The sequence below is a fragment of the Labeo rohita genome, chromosome 24, assembly GCF_022985175.1.
Source record: "Labeo rohita strain BAU-BD-2019 chromosome 24, IGBB_LRoh.1.0, whole genome shotgun sequence".
Classification (NCBI taxonomy): Eukaryota; Metazoa; Chordata; class Actinopteri; order Cypriniformes; family Cyprinidae; genus Labeo; species Labeo rohita.
In genome coordinates, this window is record NC_066892.1 from 22,794,868 (window position 1) to 22,819,032 (window position 24,165).

A 24,165-nucleotide genomic window follows, 5' to 3' on the forward strand; every position below is an offset into this window, starting at 1 on the left:
CCATAAAGCAGCTATAAACAATATGTTATGAACATAAATTATTGTTGCAGAAGTAATTTGCTTTTCTATTGTCATATTCAGTGTTGGGCATGTTACTTCAAAAAAACTAATTAGTTATAGTTACTAGTTACTTTTTACAAATAGTAACTGAGTTAGTAACTGAGTTACATCATTATAAATGTAACTAATTACCAAGGAAAGTAAATATTGTGTTGCTTTAAAAAATATATATATATCAAATAACTTGGATGCCCCCAATATCAAATATGTTGAATAAAATTTAAATTAAATTAATTATATTTTTAGTTTACTCACCAGACGATTATAAAATATGTATAATTACATTATAATAAATTATAGTAACTCCGCATTTTATTGTCAGTAATGGTAACGGCGTTGTAACAAGGGAAACAGTAATTCAGTAGATTATTTCAATACAACAATAGTGTGATAAAATGCATTATGCATTCATTTTGATCAGAAACACCAGTGTGAAGCATGATTGCTTTTATTAACACATTAGTGGTTAAGACGTGTGACATTACAAGAGAGTATTCATATGCATCATCAGCTACACAAGCAAAAATAAAACAAAAAAAAAAGATGATTAAAGCGTAAACGTTTTGTAAGATTATGCAATTGCTGAAACAATACTATCTGAACATTGAGGAAATTAAGTTTACACATCTCAGAAGTGATTGTGCTCTAAGGAATAGCAGTGATTTATTCAAATATGTGTTTAATTTAAGATCAGAGGTGCAGATGACATTAAGCTGTAGCTTTTTGCAGCTCATGCCAATTTGGCTTATTATAACCTTTGTGCTTTTAAATCAATAAATGAGGCAAGGGTTCATCGCTCATTGGCCCGTTACAACATTACCACACATGTCCACCAGGGGACGTGCAAATGTTACACAAACAGTAGTTGTAATTGGGTAAAGAGCACTGGTGTCTTTGTTGAGCAAGCCTGCAGCGCCATTCTGAAACCACAATCATTTTATAGATATTTATACTCCTTTTAGCGTCTCGATAGTTTCCAGTAAACCTCATGCAAAAGGACAAAAACATATATTCACATAATCATTTTTGATGTGGTTTCATAATCTTCTTTTCATACTATTTACTATTTGTGTAATTTGAGACCAAAACAAAAAAAAATCAGTGTTGTATGACAGTATGACAGCTTGTTGTAAGGAAATGTACTGTAACATTATTCATTAAACTCTAAGATATATAAAAGATATATATAAAAATAAGCACTTAGAAGCAATACTTCAGGTTTTCTTATCATGGTTTGTTCCTCCACCTTATATGAAAGGTGAAGAACAGTCTATAGCTCTACATATGAGACTAGAACAAGAAGGAAAATAATTGGTCTCACTTTACATTAAATGGCTTTCACTACTATGTAGCCTACTTAATTATTTGATACAATATATTTATCATTTCATTTGTACACTGTTAACCGTAACCCAACCCTTTAACTCACACCTCAAACTCATGAGCAGTAAATGTGGGAATGTGGTTACACAGTAGTAATTTAATGTTAGTACAAAGTAGTTAAGGCCACCTATTATAAAGTGCGACCAAATAATCTTCTAGAACAAAATAACTATGAAGTCTTTTGTTCGTTTGATCAAACCATCTGTCTGTTATCTGTTTCAGTCGCAATTTTCTGTTCATCCTGTCCATCTAGCACAAAAATGTTCCCAGATACCATGTTGCATCTTATTGGATGCCACAAAATGAACTCAAGGAACTAGTTTACTTGGACCAGTACAGTAAATCTCACTCACACATATGTTAGGTGAATGGAGTCACCTTATATTTGAAACATTCTGCTGCTAGAAAAGATGCAAATACACACATGCAAACAGACACACTCACATTCTCCTGCAGAATCCAATATCTGGACTAGCAGTACAGCACACATGCTCAGGGCGCCTACACACTAGAGTTTATGCTATATCGGAGAACACTGCAAATACTTTAATGGTTATGGTGCTCCGCAAGGATGCAGAAAAAAACAATCAGGGTTTGGTGAAACTGATGCTTTGTTAAGCAACCAAAACATCTCAGTGAGATGAGCTTTCAGAAATCAAATTTGATATCTAACTGAGCCTTCTAAACTGTCCTACCATTCAAACATTCTGTTACAAGCTTCTCTAATGTGTAAGCACCCAAACACACACACAAACACTAATCGCTATCTCTGTCATGGTCTTCCACCAACACCAGCTCTTCTCCCCTCTCCAGTAGCGCTCTCATCTCAGGGCTGTCTTCTGTCTCGTCGTCTTCCTCCAGCATCTCGCCACCTTCCATCTCCATCTCCTCATCTTCTCTTCCCTCCATCACTGCATTCTCCACCTCGTCTGCGTCCCCGCCGACTTCCACCATCTCGGTTCCCTGGATCTCCACTTCTCCTTCACGGATTTTCTTCACATGGAAGGTGAACGGTGGAACCTTGTAGACAGCCGTTTTGGAGCGGGCATAGATGGTGTGGTCAGGAGTGAAAGACTTCACCATCTTCTTCTGCGAGGACTTGATCTTCTCCTTGCGCTCGGGATTCACAGACATCCGATTGCCGAGCTTGCCCATCTTTTTCTCTATGTTGTGACGTGTTTTCTCCAGGTTCTCTCGGGTCTTCTGTTTGGTCTTCTCAAGATTCTCCTTGGTCTTCTGCCTGGTTTTTTCCAAGTTCTCTTTGGTCTTCATGCGAGTTTTCTCCAAGTTCTCTTTGGTCTTCTGCTTGGTCTTCTCCAAATTCTCCTTGGTCTTTTGCTTGGTTTTCTCCATTTTTTCCTTGGAGAAAACGGTTTTGATGTTCTGGACGCGTTGCAGGCTGCTTCGTTTGATGCGCTCTGCTCGAGACTCCTCAATGGCCTCCTCGAGCTCAACCTCCTCTTCATCAGAGGACAGGTCCAGATGGACTTTCTCTTTGTCCTCTCCTCTTTCCTCTGCAGCCACTTTGGGTTCACCTTCAGCTTCTCCTTCCACAGGCTCTGGAAACTTCATAGACTTGGCCACACTGACTTTCGAAGGTATTTTCACTTCATCCTGCAGAGAGACACGAAAATAATCATGTAATTCACAGCGATGAATGCAAGATGACACACATTCCTCGAAACATTTGTAAATTGACTTTCTTTCTTCATCCAGATACAAAAATGAAGAAAATCAGTGGTGGGTCATTTTTACTCAGCCCATAACCTACTGTACCAATTATTCAAGGACCACTAATACTTTCTGCTGAAAATGTCTTCTATTTTGTCAACGGTTGTATCTCTCTCAAGGAAATGAGAAATTAATAAGCCTCCTTTGCCAAAAGCATGTAACAGATCTCCAAACCAAGCACTGCCAAAACAATCAATGTCCTGTCTTTATTTGTCACATTTTATGACCCTATTGTTCAGTTTCCATGCTAACATTAATGGTGACCTTACACACATTCACAAAAGCACACCCGCCCACATGCTAAATTCACAACAAGACCATTATTAGGCACAGCATTTGATTTCACTTGGGTCACTAATATGATTTTATGATGTTTGTAGGATGTGTTTATAGGGTGACTACAAACATTTTGTTATGCATAATTTAAAGGCCATTTAAAGAGTTACCTTCTGTATCCCTTATTAATACCAACTTTAGCAGGGAATTCCTAATGCAAACCGACTCACAGCCAGAGCTGTTCCTCTTATGTTCCTCAACAGAGTTTTTGTTTTCTTTCTTTTGTTGTTCTTCCATTCTTTCATCGCCCTTCCCTTCCCTTCCGACCTGTCTCCCACCCACCCTCCTGCCCGACCCTAATTCCCAGCATTCCATCCTGCGAAGCCCCTCGTTCCCAAGCACACTCTTTTTCTACAGCACAATGCTCTGACTTGTTTGTAAAGGAGACATATTTTCCGTCAGTGTGATACATTGAGTCATCCCGTTTTATAAATGACTCTGCCAACATTCCCTAGCCAAACTAACAAATATAAGGATGTCTTTTCATGTTGTTTGATTTATTCTTTCCTCCGCAACGCGCTGGGACAAATGATCTACACAGGAAAACCAACAAACGGTCTGTACGGTGCTGTAACGGTCTTTGCTGCTGCTGGAGGTGTTTGTATTTGCATACATTTTTACCTCCAAACACACATAAAAACAGACATATCATACAGAGTGTCTTCATTAATCCAACTTGTTCGTACTACACATGGGCACAGATGTATTTGAATAAATATATTATGTCATAATATTTAGGTTGTTTCATGAGCATGATGTATCCATTATTTATCAAACTCAAGAGTTTATTTTGTGTCAAACAGAAAGGGAAGTATTAGAGTAAACCAATTATTAAGACCAACAAGAGCTTTATCAGTGTCAAAGTTGGACTATCTACACCGAAATGGATTTGTGTGACTCCTCCCTTTTCCGCAGTCACATTAGCAAAATTTCACCGGCCATTTTTCTGTTGTCAAAATGTGGCGATGTACAGTATGAACCACACAGCTCACACAGAAGTCACCGTCAAACCAAGCATCTTGGTTTTTAGCTTTTTAACTTACAAATCTTTCATGACCAAATTGAACATGAGCAAAATACGCCTGCAACTCTTTCACCCTCTCACAAAAGTCATGATTGCTCAGATTTCTACAGAAATTACAGGATTTCATCCACAAATTTTTTACTCAGTCTAAGTAAACCCTGTTGAAAAGAACTGCATATGCTGTTAAGGTCTGTTTTGAAGCATGGCACCTGGTTTGAGCTGGTTTAAGTTGGTCTTTAGTTGGTCCTGTGCTGGTTATAAGATCATTCAAGTGTGCTACTAGTATACTTCTTTTAAACTAAAAACAGGAAAGTATACTTTCAGTATATTTAAGTATACTTGACTTTATACTTCTAGAAGTCCAAATATATTTGAGCACTACTTGTGCATAGTGTCGTTCATAGTCTTATTTCAGCTTGTTGTTGTTCAAAATGTTGTTAATTTTTTTTTTCTTATTAATGAAACACATTCAAGTGTTTATAAAAAAGAATGCATGAAGCCAAAATAAAATGTTTTGTTTACTAGCAGATACCCTGTTCTTTCTTTTGATGTTTTGTATGTTCAGATATTCAGATATTCTCAAATTAATACCTAAATAGGGATATAGTAGTATACTTAAAGTATGATGTAAAGTTCACTTAAAGAAAACTTATTAGTATACTTGCAGTATAAAACTACAAAACCAGTAGTTTACTAAGACTATACTTCAAAGTGTACTAAAAATGCTACAAGTATTTAATTTGTGAACTACCAGTATAAAACTACTAAACTAGTTACTTTACTGAGACTATACTTCAAAGTGTACTAAAAATGCTACAAATATTTAATTATTAAACTATCAGTATACATATAAGTTCACTTTTAGTATAGTTGCAGTACAAATTAAAAACAGATGTAAAGAAGTTGTGTACTCAAAGTTTACTACTGTTATACTCAAAGTATTCTTAAAAGTATACTTTTATATACTAGAAAGTGTGCCAATTTAGTCCCAAAGACTACTGAAATAATACACTTACAAGTATACTACTATAGTATACTTACTACATAAAATATACTTAAAATATATTTTATTAAGTTTACTTAAGTATACTTAATACAATAAACTTTAAGTATACTTCTTTTTGGTAAGGGTTAAGCTGGTCATGGGCTGGTCCAAAGCAACTAGCTCCTCAGGGCCAGCTCATAACCAGCTCAGGACCTGCTTAACACAGCTCATGACCAGCTACGGGCCAGCTTAAACCAGCTCAAACCAAATGCCATGCTTTAAAACATACCCAACCAGCATATGCTGGTCTTTTCAACAGGGAAGACTTTTTTGTTTATTTGTCAGCGTTTTGCATGTAAATAAAAGAGTGGAGATCCGATGGTAGAGAGGTCATGTTGTAAGACCTGATTCGAATCCATGTCCCCACAAGCACAATAGATATGACGAACAGTGCAATGATATGACGATATGACGAACAGTGCAATACCCTAATACATTTTTAAGGTAATGAACTTGATACTCACATGCTAACATAAACAGTACTGAGAAATTTGTGGTATCAAGGCACACACTTTCTAGTATGAACTTGTGTAATACTATGCAATAAAAGTACTTTGATAAAGTAGCGTGTTATTTCATAAGGTTCAAATATGAAGTCAGATTACAATGAATTTCAGAATATTAGAAGGGCATTTAATCTAATGCACTAAAGACCCAAAGGTCAGAAGGTCACTGATTTTAAGTAAACAACATTCTCTACAAGCAGTTGTAATGGAGGAACTGTAAGATGGAAAACATGTTAGAGGAAGTCAGGCAGTCACCTTGGTGAGCCCACATCCCAAAGTGCCTCTCTCAAGTTAATGTTGCATTGTTCTGCAGAGCAGAGAGGAAGGGAAACACGCACTACAGTAACTATTGGAAAATGTGAGTAAATGTGTGTATGAGGGGAACGATAAGAGCTGGGGAGTTACATTTCACATTCCCAAGAAAAAAAATCTCTTTGAACTTGTTCCCTTCCGAAAGGTTAGATCCTCACAAACCACGAGACAGAAATCTCTTTATATATTTATTATTATGCACTGAACAGTCCATATTTATCTATCTGTGTAAAATGCATGACGCATTTGCTGTTTGCACTGCGGATCAGAGGAAGCCTGGTTTCTTCTTCTATTATATACTACAAGTCAAAGTTAGTTTACTGACATGGTCTGTAAAAAGAGTTTAAGGGACACTAATTTCACATTCAAGGGTACTCCCTTGTGAAAGAGAGTAGGCCTACTTAAATATAATAATATATATACTAAATAAGTACAGTGGCATGCAAAATGATTTTTGAAAAATGTAAAAAAATTAGAGTTATCTGTTTTTGCAAAAGAGCTGCTGTGTGCCTAGTAATGTGAAATGGAAAAAAAAAAAATTCACACAAGATGCAAAATATAATTTAATTTAAAACAACATTCTTCTTTCATAATCCAGAAATAGATCAGTGATTACTACCAGACACAATTATGTCATTGTTGAAAGTACATGTCCTATATCAATTAAGCCAACTATGTTTGTTCAAAAACATTTGAGAGAAGAGAAGAGAAGAGAAGAGAAGAGAAGAGAAGAGAGAAGAGAAGAGAAGAGAAGAGAAGAGAATTACCAAGCAATCCCACCATTTAATTCCAGCTGCTTTCACCCATTACACGCACACACAACACAGTTGTCCTGGAAACAAGTAACATGCAGTACATCTGAGTCAGCGAGGCAACAACTTTCATATGGATTCCTCTTTTTCTTTCATTCTGTTGCTGCCTCACCATGGTCTGGGAAGAAAAATTGTGTCATGCAACGGCTTTCCCCCTTTTTCTTCTTAAACACAAGGTGTTCTGCACGTACACACATAATGAGTCGCTTACAGAGAGCTGAGAGCACATCACAGACTCCTTGACTTTTCCATGAGCCAACCACAGAAGCATGGAGGGCCGTGGGCTACAGAGATTGACAAAATATATAACAGAAGAGTTGTTTGTGTGTCTCTGCAACAGTTAATGTTTGTCACAGTGTATAAACGCAAACTGAAACAACAAGAGCTCTTTTGACTGTGTGTGTCACATGGTGTGTGGTTTGGTTAACTGTCTCTCTATCTGTCTGTCTGTCTCTCTCCTGTGTTTGCAGGTAGGTTTGTCACATGCTGATATCAGCTGGCTTTAACCCCAACCAGTCAGCAGAAACGTCCTTTCTTTTATACTTTCGTTTATTTATCCATCCTTTCTCTTGCAGACAGTATCTGTTGTTTTTTAAATGAAAACTTTTTTTTCTCACATTCCACAACTTTATATTTCCACAAATGAGAAGAAAAAATGAAAATGACCTAAAATGCTTCATTATGGTTCACCAAAAATGAAAATTTGGTCATTATCTTCTATATTATCTTCATGTCTTTCTAAACCCTCATATGCCGGAAAACAGATTTTAAAAATCTCATTCTCAAGTTCGCTGAGTTTAACTTTAGAATCAATTAGTGAACCAATTATTCTTTTAAGGTGGTTTGGAACAAACAAATTTCAGTTCATTTTTCACACAATCGCCATCATATGAATTCAGAAGAACGTAGCACAGAAGCCGTATGGACTGCATTTACACTCTTAAAAATAAAAGATTTACACGGTGTGTTCAACAGCGATGCTATAGAAGAACGATTTTGGGTTCCCAAAAAAACCTTTCGCTAAAAGGACATTTTATTTCTCTAAAGAAGGACCTTTAACACAATGGAAAGTTTCCATAGTTGCCGATAAAGAACCTTTATTTTTAAGAGTGTATGGTGCTTGTTTTCTTTAAATGATGCATGGCAAAGACCTCCGTGAAGCTTTAATCAAAATGTTTAGGTTTTTGTTCCACAGAAGAAACAAAAGCAATACAGGTTTAAAAGAATCTAATGGTTGTGTTTAAAGACAGAATTCTCATTTTTGGGGGAATTGATCCTCATTAGAACAAAAAAGTAAGCTGAAAATGTTTTCCACATGTCAGCAGACTGATAAATGAAAACACTGTGTGAGTGGATGGCGGAATATTTCCACTGCCTCACAGAAGCGTCTCTCTTCAGTCACATGTGAAGAGCTCTTTCACATCTGCCTGCCTCCAGCCTGCCGAGTCTCCATGGCGATGAGGGATTCCCTACCAAAACACCCTCCGCCCCACCTTTCCATTCGAGCCAACCACCACACCCACAAACTCCAGCACAGGGTCAGAGCAAAGGGAAAATGAGTGGGTGTGGGGTTTTCCCAAGAATATAGGGCTGGATCTGTGGAAGGGAATCCTCCGGACATGTTGCATAACTTCATCATGGCAGGAAATGGAAACGTGGAACACCAGGGTAGGGAGTACGTGTGGAATGTGTATGTGGAGCACAAACGGCTTCAGTAAGGTTCTGTTTCACACAAATTAAGAAACTTAAGCACACACTAAAGTAGCGTTTTGATGACCAATTTCTTTAGCAGAACAGTCAGATAAACATATCAGTTTCCTTTATGTCTCATTTAAATAATATTCCCCTTCATCAGAGCTCACAAATATAATTCAGGCTATTCATTCAGGAAGTTTGTAGCAATCCTAAAGACCTGATTAGTAGGTTCAAGGGTTTAATTATGGTTGGAGCTAAGATTTTTCTTTTTACATACTGTGATTACATGTTTCCACAGTTATTAACATTGTAAATCTAACAAAGTTTTTATACTTTTTAAAGGGGTCCTATTATGCTTTTTCACTTTTTTAATTTTAGTCAGTGTGTGGTGTGTATGTTTGATCTACAAAGTCCACTCCAAAGGGAGATATTGCATTTAAAAAAAAGTCCATTTTCAAGAACTACAACGAACGGCTTCTATGGACTTTGATGTCACAACTAGAATATCATTAAAATAAATCCTGCCTACAGAAATTTGAATGGTTGGGGGGTGGGTAGGGATGAGGTAGGGGATTAGCAATGAGCCACTTCTGGGACTCTTCAACGCCCGCCTGGTATAAACACAAGCATTGACTAGAGTGGCCACGTCAGAGCTGTAACGCACTGCAGACGTATAGGGAGTCGAAACACATGCCAAGGCGCGGCTGGTGTGAACACAAGCATTGACTAGAGTGGTCGCGATCAGCTCCGGTGGTTGTGTTGGAGCCATAATGCGCCGCAGACATGTGCAGTGTGTGGTAAGAGATTTATTCATCATACAGTGTAGATAGCTTCACTTGTAATGCAAGTGTTTTGTAAATTGCATAAACTTGCACTAGACTTGGCTAATCAGTGATGATGTTCTTTGATAATGTTAATGTTCTTTGCTCATTTTCTGTAGCTTTTAATAACTACTAACTTTTCGGAAGGCGGGCCTTCATCAAACCTGGAACTTATCGAGCCATTTGTGCCAGGCTGTAAATTATGTGAAAACTAATGTGTTTTTCGAACCACCAAGCATGAGAGTATGTTCTAGTACACTCCCAAAACAAAATCAAGACTTTGTAAAAGAGCATAATAGGACCCCTTTAAGGTTTTATACTTTTTTAAAAAAAATAATAATAATACTGTACATTTAGAACACCATACATTGTGTTATATAACCTTGGCATTACATTAGTTAATGCTGCTGCAATGATGGCAAATTTGACATCTTTTGATCAATTTCTTTTGATTTTGCAGCACACTTTCAGAGTTACTCTGAAACCCTCCACCTTCCCCAGCTCCACCTGTATAGATCTTCTATGGGTTATTATATAAGCTGCTTGTGCAGCAGCAGTATGTCTTAAATACTTATAGTACCGTATGAATTTGCAGTAGCAAATTCCTGTACTTGCTTTTGCAGCGTAGCAGATCTATTCCGCCAACACCAAATACATTAACATCATCATATCCATTACCATGATAAAATCCTCTGAGAGTTGTCAGGTTGTCATGTGAGGGGTTTTTTTTTTCATTATTTTGCTATTAGAGCAAATGGGAAAGCAAAAAGTATATTTGCTGTAGTTTCGATTCACCACTATAAAATTTGCCCAACATGATGACATCAGCTTCTGAAAACCCCGGAAATGTGAAAAGCGTCCCTATAAAAAGAGTAGCCAAACTGGAAAAGAAATGGTTTCAAACCTGGTTGCATTGACAAGAAAGCTGAGAAAGAGGAAAACAGCACCACCTATTAAACTGGTTGACTGAAAGAAATGCAACCAAAGCAGCGTTCCCTCCAAATAATAACAATTTATAGTTTTAGAAATTTATCTTGAACATTCAGTACTCACACAAACTAGGGTTTTAGAAATGCAGTCATAGGACTGCGGTCCTGAAAACTACAGCGTCCACTACCGCAGAATAATACATTTCAAAAGAGCTTGAGATTTTAAAAAACAGAGCATTAATGTGTATCGGTGTGAATACTATATAGTTATTGTTATAGTGATTTTTATAATTATCATTTTTTGTATGAACAGGCCTTTAATGTGGCATCATAGGCATGTGATCCCATCAGAATTCAGAGTCCATTTTTTTATACTGATAATCCTCCTTTTTATATTAATGGGGGAATAAGGAGAGAGAAATGGGAAAATATTTGTGTGGACAGACTCTAGGGAAAAGAGGAGTCTTCAGCTGTTCTTTTGCAGAGTTTTTTTTTCTACTTTAATGTTTCAAAGGGAGAGAGAGAGAGAGACAGAGAGAGAGAAAGAAAGAGATTTGACTATATAAAGTGATGGTATGCTAGCTTTCCCTGCAGGGAATATTGTTTGACGAATCAGAGGCTGTTGTTGAGGTACAGAGAGCTGTTCAACTGTTACAACACCAAATTAAACTGTTTGATGTCATAAACACTGGGTGTTTCCATGGCAACCACACAACAATATCCTCATGGTGATCCTCGAGACAACTGTGGCAACTGTGTGCTTAGCAACTGCAGCTGTCCATGAAGATTCACGTCCCTGTGGAGGCCAGTATAAACTTCAGGAAATCAGTCATACTATAAAATGGCAGATCTGGCCAGATTCCATTAGAACACGCTGCTCTTAGAAAGTGAACATTGGCATAGAGCATCTGGAACTCACAAAGCAATTCTTTATTTCCATATTCATTAACAACAGATTGTTCAAAAATGTTTCTTAAAGGTTTAGCCATGGTGGATGGATAGCAACTTGTGCGCTCATTGCCATTTGAGTTTTATAAGCAAAGCAGGCAGTTTCCAGTCTGTGGCAAGCTGAAACCCTGTTCTTATACTGTCATTTTTCTATATGTAGTACAGTAAAGAATATTTAGCTTGTTATTCAGAACATGTAGTTGCCATCCTGTACTGCCCACTGATTTAGAGCACAGCCCGGCACCACAATCATGGTTGCTATGGTGCTGCTGAGTTACTCTTTCCAATAACAATGGAGGAGAGAGGTTTGTGTTTACACAGAGATTTATGACTGTGTGGAACATCAGCACATCCTCTCTGTACAGCCGTAGTAATGTACCAAATCCTCCCCGCAGCAGAAAAGACTGATTCAGACTTCTGTTTCTTGTTTTCCAAACTTGCTTTTTACCTTGCACCAAATGCTGAACAACTAAATAATCACTGAATCCCTGAATACAAATAAATACAAAGGCTTTGAAATTTTAAACACAAAAGGTTTGTCTTTGTGAAAATTATACTATTGGCAAAAAATAATGCAAATCTGATCATGAAAGAGCACCTATTATGCTCCTTTTACAAGATATAATATTAATCTTATGGCTCTCCTGAATGTGTCTGTGAAGTTTCAGATCCAAATAACTACAATACAGATCGTTTATTATAATGTGTTGAAAAGTGTAATTTGTGGGGTGGGTCTAAAAAAGTGCTGTTTAAGGGGTGTGTTCCCTCATGAAAATGAGCTGCAACTTCCCGCCCAACTCCTAGATGTCTCTGTTTTGCATATGGCAAAAAAAAAGAGAGAAGAAGCAACATGAGCGAGCGTGAGAGGACCAGTATTTTTACTATACTTAAATGGAACAAATACACAATTTATTACCAAGAGTTGCTGAACAGTGAATCAAAGCGTGCAATCTGTGATCACATGCAGTCGCTTTCTTATGCGTGCTGTTTTACCGGTTTCACTTTCGCTTTCGAAATCTATCACATTTAGCAAGGAGGGGAGAGGATAGACAGGGGGCATAGCCCGCGAATGCCCCCCACTTTGGCACGTCCTGCTTGACATGGACGCAAAGTACTCTGTTTAACGCGTTTACATGGCAGAATTTTCATTTTGTTCAGTTTATAGAAAGGTTTATCCCACCCCTCTCAGACTGATTACAATTTCATTCGGTTTGAGCATTTTTATTCCAATTGAGGTGTTTATATGGAGCATTTTCATTCGGATTGGACTTTTAAACCGATTACAATGCTCCATGTAAATGAATAGAATATAACTGCAGTAGCCTGTCAGATGATCTTACAAAACTTTTAGCTTCACATTTTCCTAGTTAAATCCAATAAATGTATAAATAGTCAGTGAACAAGATAAACTCTGTACCTTACTGTTGTTATATTTGTCAAGTAATCCATGAAAACTTGCATGATGTAATTACTTTCCTTTATTTACATGTATAGAAAAATATCAATGAACTTTACAAAAAAGATATATAAATAAACTCAAACAAACATTTGTAAAACCAAATTGTAGTTGTGCATAGACTTATAGAAAATTTTGTAAAACTCCTAAAATGCCTCAATAGACATTTACAGCGGAAACATCCTTGAATGTTCTATGATCATGAAACAGAGCAAGGGTGTTCCTGACAGGACACTGCTTTCGACACAGCCAATCGCACGCAGACAAAATGGCTGAGGATATGGTAATACATGCCTGTCAATCAATAGCGGTGGGTGGGGCTACCGAAATATGATGTCATTTTGTGGACAGGCGCCAAAGTGCTTGTTTTTTGAGCCTGGTTTGATTTTATGAAGATTAAACAAAAAGACTGGATGTATTTTTGTCATTCTAAGATGGTTGTGTACACACAATACCAACACACATTTCTGCCCAAAACACCTTCTAAAAGTGGATTTTGCATATATTTAATATTTCTTTGGTCACAAATAGGAAATGCCAAATCGTTTACAGCTGTGAGATACAAAGTGCATATATCAACATATATTAGGGCTGGTAAACGATTAATCGTGATTAATCGCATACAAAATAAAAGTTTGAGTTTGCCTAATATGTGTGTGCACTGTGTGTAATTATTATGTTTATATAAATACACAAATTAATGTATATATTTAAAAGAAATATGTTATGTACATTTTTTTTATATATTATATTTATTATATTTTTTATATTATAAAAATAATAAACGCATATACTTGTAAATATTTCTTAAATATATGCATGAATGTGCTTGTATTTATATATACATAATAATTACACACAGTACACACACATATATTAGGCAAACTCAAACTTTTATTTTGTATGCGATTAATCACGATTAATCACGATTAATCATTTACCAGCCCTAACATATATACAATATCAACATACTGTATCAAGCATTGCAAAAATCCGTCATGTTTGGGAGTGACTTCTGTATTCTGTAAACACACAGTTCATTTCAGGGGATTCACAGCCGCATTTATATTTGTTTTTTGACTCCAAAAGCTTTGCAGTGTATATGTACTTCAGTGCAAACATACCCAGGGATCAGTCTTTCTCTTTTATTGTTTTTGTTACCGTTTATACAAACGGCATAGTGTCTTGTATAACAAAGGAGAATGCTACCTCTTTGTAGGCCCACTGTGACCATTATTCATCTTAGAAAAGAACCACTAGTGGGAGTAACTACTAAAATGAACAGTTCCAAAAGGGGTTTTTCACAGCAATGTTATTAAATAACAATTTGGGTTCCCTGAAGAACCTTTTATGGAACAGAAGAATCTGTAGAGCCTTTTTACTTTAAGCAACCTTTTGTTTGATGAAAAGACTCCACAGATGCTCTCCGTGGAACAATACATGCCTATATTTTTAAGAGTGTACCTAAATGTACAAATGTACAATAATGGGTATTTGTAATATAATATTTAAACTATAACACGTTCTCATTTACAACTGCAATCAATATGTAATAAAAGGTGTCAGAAATCATTACATTAATTTTGCACTTATAGTATATTTTAAGTGCATTTTGTTATTTTTAAAAGTATGCTTTTAAAAGTATGTGCACTTCTTAAGGTTTTTTTTTTCTTTTGTATTGTATCTTTATTTGTAGTGTAGTAAACAGTTTGTAGCTGAACTGTAGTTGAACTACTTTAAATGAAAACTAGTTTGTAGCTCATACAGTTTCCAAAAAGTTCACCCAACACTGAACAAAAGAGAACCTTGAGAAGAAGGAGAAGAGGAAAGATGAAGGGTAGGCGATCAAGAGCAAACAAGATAAACCCTCTGCCAAACTGAGAAACATGGGCCAAAAGCCAGAGTCCTGCTGCTATGCCTCATGCCCGCCTGAAGATTAACTGCACAGAAACAACTCCAAAAGATACACAGCACTGGGCCGTGCCAGTAGTGGATATAGTCATCCATTCTGCTGTTGCCTTCGGCTGGACATGAGGCTTTCTGAGTGTCTGCTCCAGATCAATTACAGAGAATAACCCAGCCTAACCGTCCATGAGCCCTTTCCCCCTCATAATCAAACAACTATGCAGCAGATCCTATTTATAGCAACCACTAGTGCCTTTCCTTCCCTTCTCACAGATGTGTGTGCATGCTAGCTGTGTTTTAGAAGCCCAGATGGCTTTCTATTCTCATAACTTCACCCTGCACGTTTCATACTTTTCACACACTTTTCCTCTAATTCTCTTCTTTTCCTGGTCTGATGTGCTGCTTCTCTCTCGTTGGTCAGTGGAGAAAGCCCATGCCTCGCTGAAATTGCTTCCAAAGTGACAGAAGACAAATGGGCTTTTCTACATGACGTAGATAACGGGAGTATTTCTGTAACTTTGCCATTTATGGTCTACCAGTGTTAGGGCCAGATAAAGTTCATTAGTTATGGACTTACTTCACAATGTGATTGCTGTTAATTATGTTACAAGTTACATGATACAGTTAAGCATTCCGGTCTTTGAAAGGTGGACAAGATCCAAGTTTTTCCTAATTTCTGGCTGTGTTTCTTACAGACCATTGCTTGCTTGAAATATTCAGTCTCTGTGATACCAAAATACAGAAAACTACACATCCAGGTTGAGAATTTCTAATTAGAATAAAAAAAAAAAAAAATGAGTTCAGGCGTGGCCAGAGGCTTTAAACCAAACCAGGACTCGAGTTGACCATTATACCAAAGTTTGCCATTACTGAGCTGCCAATGGGACCATTATCTGGCCCTGATTGTAACAGACTACTGTTGTAAACTTGTAAACAGTTCCCCTTTGACTAATAAAAACCTGTGTCTCCCTTGTTTTGTGCAATATGCATTATGTTTACATTTTTGGCCATTATAACTATAGGTAAATAAATGTGTACAGTGCCTTGAGAAAGTACTCAAGTACTCACAATCTGAGAGTTCTTTAGGTGCTTTGTTGCAAATTCTAAGTAGGGTTTCCTGTGTCTTTACTGAGGAGAGGATCGAGTTGAGACACATCGCCATAAAAACCACATTGGTGGAGTGTTGCAGTGATGTTTGTCCAACTGTAAGTTTCTCCCATCTGCATACAAGATCCTGGAGCTCAACTAGAGTGACCATCAGCTTCTTGGTCAATTTTTAGTCTAAACAAGGTCCTTCTCTATCAGTCGCTTAGTTTGGCCAGGAGGCTCTAGGAGTCCTAGGAGTCCTAGTTTTTCCAAATTCCTTCCATTATGGATAATGGAGACTACATGCTTCTGTGAACCTTCAATGCAGCAGATGGTTTTTGATCTAATATGCATTTTTAGCTGCTAGACCTTTTTTTGAGAGGTGTGTGCCTTTCCAAATCATACCCATTCAATTCAAATAACATGAATGGTTCTGAGCTAATTTTCAACTGTCCCAGAAAAGGGTATGAATACTTATGCAATGGAATCATTTCAGTTTTTTATTTCTAATAAATTTGCAAAGTTGTTACAAACCTGTTTTATGCTTTGTCATTATGGTGTATGGAGTGTAGATTGATTTGGAAAAAAGTAATTTAAAGCAGTTTAATATAAGGCTTAACTTAACAAAACACAAATGAAATACTTTTGCAAGGCACTGTATATATGTTTATGTGCATAATAATGTGTTAAATAAATCCCAGCTGCATTGGCCTTCATACATTTTTTTTTAAAGTTTTGGCTTAGCAAGTTTTTTGTTAAATGAAATTAGTTCATATTTTTAGTATTATGAAGGACCAGGTGACATGCAAAACTGAAGTAATGACTGCTGAAAATAACTTTAAAATATAATAAAATAGAAAATCATTATTTTAAATTATTATAATATATACACAATATCACTTACATCAATGTCTTTGTGACACTTCTTGGTAAAACATTTTAAAAATGTTTTTGAGTTCAAACTTTTCAGTGGTGCATTTATTTATCTGTTGTTTTTTTGTTTGTTTGTTTGTTTGTTTGTTTTTTAGTTTTTTTTGAGTAGCATTACTACACTCCGAGATACCACACATACTTGATCTGGAAACCATCTGCTGCGTACAAACATCTGTCAGATGTCTGTAAGATGTCAGTTTTACATGCATTCTAAATCATAAACATCTTAAAGACATCTAATAGACATCTATTTGACATCTGAAAAGAAATGTTCTATAGATGTACTGCAGATGAGCAAACGCTGTCAAATAGACATCTCCAAGATCAGGGGTAACATTATTCTTGCTTGTATTCTTTTTTATATAAAATTATTTATATGTCTTATTATATTTTGTATATTAGATTTTTATGTTTAAAATTAAGCAAACTAGCTTGCATACCTCGATATTTAGACCTTTCTCTAAAGGCAAAACAAACTTCTCACATAACAGCTATCAGTAACAGTCGCAGCAAATGTGTTCAAGAGTTTGAGTTGAATTTCAGGCCAATGAGCTATCAGGATTTTGGAGGCAGGGAGTATCAGGGTGTGAAAGGTACTGGAAGGTTTATAAATGCATGATATACTGGGAGGGTGGAACAGAGTGGTTGCAAAATGAGATGAGAAGCAAAAGAGCTGGATGGAGACAGGGGAGTGAAGATGCCTGAAGTATGAATCAGCACGGTAAATATGAGCTCTACTTTGTTAAGACACCACACCCTACCACACAACCCTCCTCTCCCAATCCCTTCCCTGCTTTTCACTGAATAGAAGAGGAATAATAACTGGAATACACCTCTTTATCCATGCCCAGAGGACCATGCTTTTAAAATATTTTAGAGGTTTATTGTAGAAAAGCATTTAAAATGTTATGTATTTTTTTGTTTTAGTGCCGGAATAAACTTTTAAATATTAGTAATGCAGTTTATGTATATATCAATTTTTTTGTTTATTAATCTCCTAGTCTTGCACAATTCTGAATGGTTTGTCTTTCTAATGTTTCCTTAGTTATAATAAATTGCTTTACTTCTGAAAAAAAGTGCAGTTTAGTAGGTATTTTTCTGCATTAGAAAATTAGAATCAGAAACAGACAAAAACAGTAATTAAAAAAAAAAAAAAAACATTCTCGCATGTGATAATGACTCAGCCATATCAGTTGCCTAATAAAAGCGACTCTATGTTTTGTGGGTCACCTCATAGCAGCTGACATGTCAAATCCACTTTTCTCCGCTTTTGCACACAGAAGGAAAAAAACAAAAAATATATATATATCTAATAATATATTATATAATACTTATTATATGACTGCGAAAAAAAAAACTTTTCTACAATGGGATAAACAAAATAATACAGAAGTCACTTTTTAGGTCCTCCCAAATATTATGTTTCATTCAGAAATCTGTCCTGGTAAGCAAAGTAAGTTTAAAAATGTACGTACTATTGAGTAAAGTGTAAAAACTAAAAAGCTGCAAAATCGAAAATATCATGGCAGGTTAATGCATCTTTGCTTTTATTGTTAGCCAAAACACATCACACATAGCTATAATGTTTAACAAGTGGCAGCTGATTTGAAAAAGATTTTGTCCCACTCAAATTAATATTAAACATATAATAAAAAGAGAATAAAGGTGATATAAATTATGTCAAGAGCATAGCACGAGATAGACAGAAGCAGAGAGAGAGCCAGCTGTAGCAGCAGCAGATGACAGGATGAATGTTTATGATGATATAGAGGGGTCAGGAAGGCAACAAGTCAGCAGTACTAACTGGTAACAACCCCAGGCAGTTAGTTTCAAATACGATTCCTATCTGCTTAAAAGGGAAGAGACCTGTCTTGAAAGTTGAAATTCAAACCAGCTATAAAGTGTGACAAAAGTATCATTTTATATTGAATATTGACCGTCTCCTCCTTTATACTGTCTCTGCTGTAGTCTACACTTCATTATGACTATCTTTCAGTAGCTTGGCAAGTAACTTCCACACTGCATGAAAGGCCCCTCAGTGATAGTCCCTGCTGTATGAAAACATGTTATTCTTTTCACTCTGAACAGAAGAGCTCAGTGGGGTGAGGAGAGAGGCGTCTACTTTGGGCAGGGACACAAAAATCCCCTAAACACTTTCTAACTCATGACCCTGGAGTGTCTGTCAGACACATACTTCACAAATTATGAAATACGGAACATTGGCCTACTGTGCTGAAGGAGACAAATGATTAGAACGCTCTTTGTCCTATTAAACATTTCAACACGCTCATGAAGCATGCAAATCAGACGTGTATGTAATTATCTAATGGCTAGATTTGCATGCCATTGGTAAAAAGACTTGGCTCTGATGAGATCAGTACTCTGCATATGACATGTATTAGGCCTGAAACATATGCTATGCAAGTGCACAAATGTAAAATCTTCCACAGTAACTACTAAAGCTTGATTTCACAACCAGAACAAAATTTACACAAGCATCCTCAGCACTGATAGAGAAGGTGCTATAGTAGGCATTATCATAAACTATTTTCGAAAAGTCAATTTTCCAAATCGGTTTCAAAGAATTTGCAGTGATGACTGAGGTGTTGCTTCACTTACACTTAAACATCAAAAAGACCACAAAGGCCAACTAGCATTTACGTTCTGCATCTGCATGAGCGATAATAACTCTCCATACCAGCAGGTGGCAGTAGTTTATATTCATTATTCAAAAAGGGATACTTGGAAGACCTAGGACTTCTGGAATATGAAATAAAGCCTTCTTGCTTTAGTCAATTTAGTTTTTATTCTAGTGCATTGGTTCACTAAGTACAACACCAAATCAGAATGATCTCCTCACCAATGGGCTTTGCTGGCAGTTCAACATGCCCAATCAGCCAAAAAAAGCCACCGACAGGGGCTCAGACTAGTACCAATGGTGCAGAACAAACTGCATTGCAAAAACTAGGCCGACAGACGATCACAATGGCCCAACATTTCCCGACCATCACAGTCTATGGATCAACTACTGTTATCATGCAAAAACTAGTCACATGGTTTGCCAAAGTTCTGCAGGTTTGCGTCATCAAAATTTAGTTTGAATTTAGTTTCTTTGATGAAAGCACATGGGATATTCACTATCATAAATATATATTTTGCTTCATGTCTGTGCAATAATCTATGGGTCATTTCACAAATTATGTGCCTTTTGCGTCCCTAGGAAATAATCAAACATAGATTTTATATAACAACAAATAAATATGCAATTTAGTCAATGTGCATTTAAATATTAAATATTATTTTAAAATAAAGTCAATTAAATATTATTCTAAATAATTTAAATTATTTGCATAGTTCTAAATATAGTATTATTGTTAAGCCATGTTTTTGGCATAAGTATGCATTTTTTCTATAAAATATAAATCATTTTATTGGTGTCCACTGATTTCATGTCAGCCCTGTTACCCTCATCAAAAAACCCTTGTAGATTCAAGTGACATCATTTCTAGGAGGTTACATCATCTCTCAACCAGGATTCCAACATAATCATATTTCTCTCACTCCTCTATAATGTTCTATTTTTGGTGATTTATGAGGCTTGACTGAAGGGGGGGCCATCATGCAATGTCAAACCTGTTAGGATTTTTAATGTAAATTTCTTACATTTAATATAATCAATATCTTAAAGTTAAATCCTTTCAAAGTGTACAGTATGTACTTTTGTGAACTTGACTATTAGCTAGCAAGTAGCAAATTTGTTTAAAATCGTCAAAACTGTTACTGTCAATCTGTTCATTTTTAGAGTAACAGGTTTTGACATGTGGGTAACAGGGATGACATTGATTAGGTTGTCTGTGTAAAATTCAAACATTTTAAAGGTGACCCTCTGTATATTATTGAGCTAGTGCCTATATCATTCAGTGGCATATGAGTTCTAATTAAACTATAGTGTCTAGTAACACTTGTGTCGGTAACAGGGTTGACAAAAATACCAAAACACGAAGTTGAAAAATAGCCATAAAATAATACATTACATAGCCTGAGATGGCACACTACAATTTCTTGTCATTTTAAGGTGTCTTCATTCCATGAATATTTAAAAAATATTGATTAAACGTATTTTATTTTTAATTGTACTTATTTTATTTTATTTTAATTGTAAATTTTTCCACATGGAAAATTTCGTGGAATGAATACTCATCATTTTGGATGGACAGAATTGTTTTTGTGTCAGTCAGACAGTTTCTTCCTTTCTAACTGGGCAGTTCTTGGCCAAAAAATCTGTAATAGACCACAACTGATGGTGAAGTCAAAAGTCTGGCAACTCTAAACAATAATGCCAGAACGTACACTGTATAATGGGATGCTTCCAGTGCATCTGTATTTACATACTTGACTAAATTCATCATGTTGAATCACCCAATGTACAGAAAAAGATGAGGGAATAAGTAATTGAATGAATGAAAAGAGTGGAATTTGATCCTCGTAAACTTGCAAAATAATAACAGGGTGGAATTCTGACAGACCCTCCCTTTCTGATGAGTGAAATAAGGATGTTCGGAAGAGTAATTAGTGAATTCTGTGTGCGTGGGGCGGGCTCCACCAGCCTCTTCTGACTCACTGTGTGGAAACTCTGAATGTTCTTGCACCACTGTGCAAAGCTGCAAGCTATTACACATTGCACTATACAGCCAAAAAAAAAAAAAAAAACAACTAACTACAGACAGACTGTCTAAGTAACTCTCTGACTATTTTTGCATGAAGCTACCCATTTTCTTGCTTTTCCCACTCCCCTCTACTCTGTTCATGTTCTTCCATTCCCTCGTTCCCTAACAAACCACTCCCACCCTTTTAAAATAGTCTCTGGGTTTTGCTTGTGGTATTTTCCATCTCTGAGAAAAAGAAAGAAACCTTCTCTACATTAATCCAGCATGCCTGCCGTGTTGGAGAGAGAATACATGTAAAAACATGTCAGTGTTCGTTTATTCTGCGACCATCAAACATAATCCTGCTTTTTAAGGCAGCAGGCAGCCTAGCTGAGGCGAATTTAGTAACACACTGCATGCAAACATAAAAACGTATCAGTTCAAACTAAAAAAGCTTTACATGATTGATTAACAAAGTGTTTGTTCACTTAAGTAACACCTTTAAATGTTTACATGTTATTGTGTTGGATAATAAAATGGCATGTGTACAAGATGCTGCTAGAGCTTCTTCTCAAAACTCTTTTCTTCAAAATTTTTGATCAATGGCTTTTAGTCATCTGGTGATTTTAGTAAATGTCTGAAATGACGCTTTGCAGGTGCCCTAGCAAAGTAACCAGAGATGAACATTTCACGATCCAAACATCTTAATATTATTCTACACTTTTTTACTAAGAATAGGGCTCAGTGTGTCAATATGAAGGAACGTTCCATAGGTGTTTTACCTATATTTTGAATTACGCATTGCATATTGTCATGTTCTATGGTTAAATTCTCCATTTGAAAAGTGTGCTTTGAAATTTTGTTACATAATGCAGTGACATTCAATTTTAAGTAAGAAAACAATTTTTTAGGGTCAGCGTACATGCTTATATTTATTAATGGTTAGATGTACTTTACTTTTGGAGATGTGATTTTTACCAAGGCCACACCCTACCAACTATGACTGTGACAAGTGATGCACCCAGCATATTTTATATTGCACTCATTGTGTATACAAATGTATAATGCAAATCATCTTTACAAAACACATTTGTGATAACTTTTACAAAATCTATTTGTAATTTATGAAAGGAAAGAAGAAACAACAACTGAGATCTCTCTTTTCATATCTCAAATGATTCTTCTAGTAGCCAATTACAATAAATGGAGAGCAAATAGAAACTTTTTAAGAAAAGGTCCAGAAATCTTGCATCTATTCTTGGGTTTGAGAAGATGTATCAACCTGTTCTCCGATTTGCCAAGAAACTGAAATCTGCAGTCAGAAGTCAGTGTAATGTAGTGTAATTCAATATGAATGTTTCTCATCAAGTTTTCCCGAGATCTGAGCTAGTCTATCCACTGTACATTCATTTTATAGGTCTAAACATCTGAGACAAAGTTGATGTTTCAATGAAATGTAAGCAAGCTATGAAACCTGACCAACCTCTAAGCAATCCTAACTGTCCTCTGTGTGAACACTCCTTACCTGGTAGATCATGACTTTGAAGTTTCTTCTCTTCAGAAGTTCGTTCTCGTTGCTCTCCAGGCGTTTGATCTGCCCGGCCTGTTTCTCCAGGTTCCCCCGCACCGTCTTCACATTCACACTGACTTTGCGCACCTTCTCCAGCATCTTATTGACCGAGTTGGCTGTGGTGGTGTGGCTCTTGGACAGTTTGGTGAGTTCGCCCTGGATGCCCGTTACTGATCTCTCCATCTCCCGTTGACGGGCTTCCAGCCCGGCCTGCGTCTGCTGGATCTGGTCCACGGCCCCGATGATTTTGTCCAGCAGCGCCAGGACCATGACTCCATTCATCTCACCTTTGTCTCCCTCACCAGCTTCTTCTTTCTCTTCAGCAGTTTTTGCTTTGTTCTCAGCGATGGTCTCATCTTCATCATCTGAGGCTGGGAGGTTGATTTCATCTTCTGAGATCTCAGTAAGGGATTTGTGCAGGTCAGGCACCTCCAGGTGTAGATGGCTGTCTTCAATCACTTCCATGGTTAAAAGCTTGAGTATTTGTTAAAATAGCGTGGAATGTGAAAGGATACAAGCAGTGGAAAGTTCTGTGTCCTTACTCGCCTTTCTTTATGCTCTCAGGATTCCCCTTTAGAGTTCACCTAACTGTTCCCTCCTCTGTCACACTCACCACATCTGCTCTCCTCTCTCTCTCTCTCTCTTTGAGTGTGTTTGGGATCTGGCCAGAGCAGCAGAGGCTGGCAAGCAGGCTGTGGACGGTCTGTACTGCATGAGCGCTGGGTCGTGAATGCCACACTTTCCTGTGAAACCCTCCAGACAAATCAGCTGCGTGCCAGCTGCCTTCCTCTTACCAACCGACACTCCCCCTGCACACTGTGTATGTGTGTATTGGAGAGCAGTGCTCCACCCAGTGGCCTGCATTGGGACCCCTAAGAAAGAAAAAAAAACACGTGACACTAATGAGATTTCTGTAGAGATTAACTTTTTCCACTGTCAAAATGGTTTACATTTAAAGATGGTCTAG

At 36.8% G+C, this 24,165-nt stretch overlaps 1 protein-coding gene across 1 annotated transcript; it reads right to left on the reverse strand.

Annotated features, from left to right (window-relative positions):
• Positions 1–492: 492 nt before the first annotated feature.
• cavin1b (caveolae associated protein 1b) lies at positions 493–23,958 on the reverse strand. Its single transcript, XM_051098003.1, has 2 exons — positions 23,154–23,958; positions 493–3,057 (listed from the first exon to the last, which is right to left on the reverse strand). Exons 1-2 carry the CDS (start codon positions 23,661–23,663, stop codon positions 2,200–2,202), a joined length of 1,368 nt encoding a protein of 455 aa, XP_050953960.1. The 5' UTR covers positions 23,664–23,958; the 3' UTR covers positions 493–2,199.
• Positions 23,959–24,165: the final 207 nt, after the last annotated feature.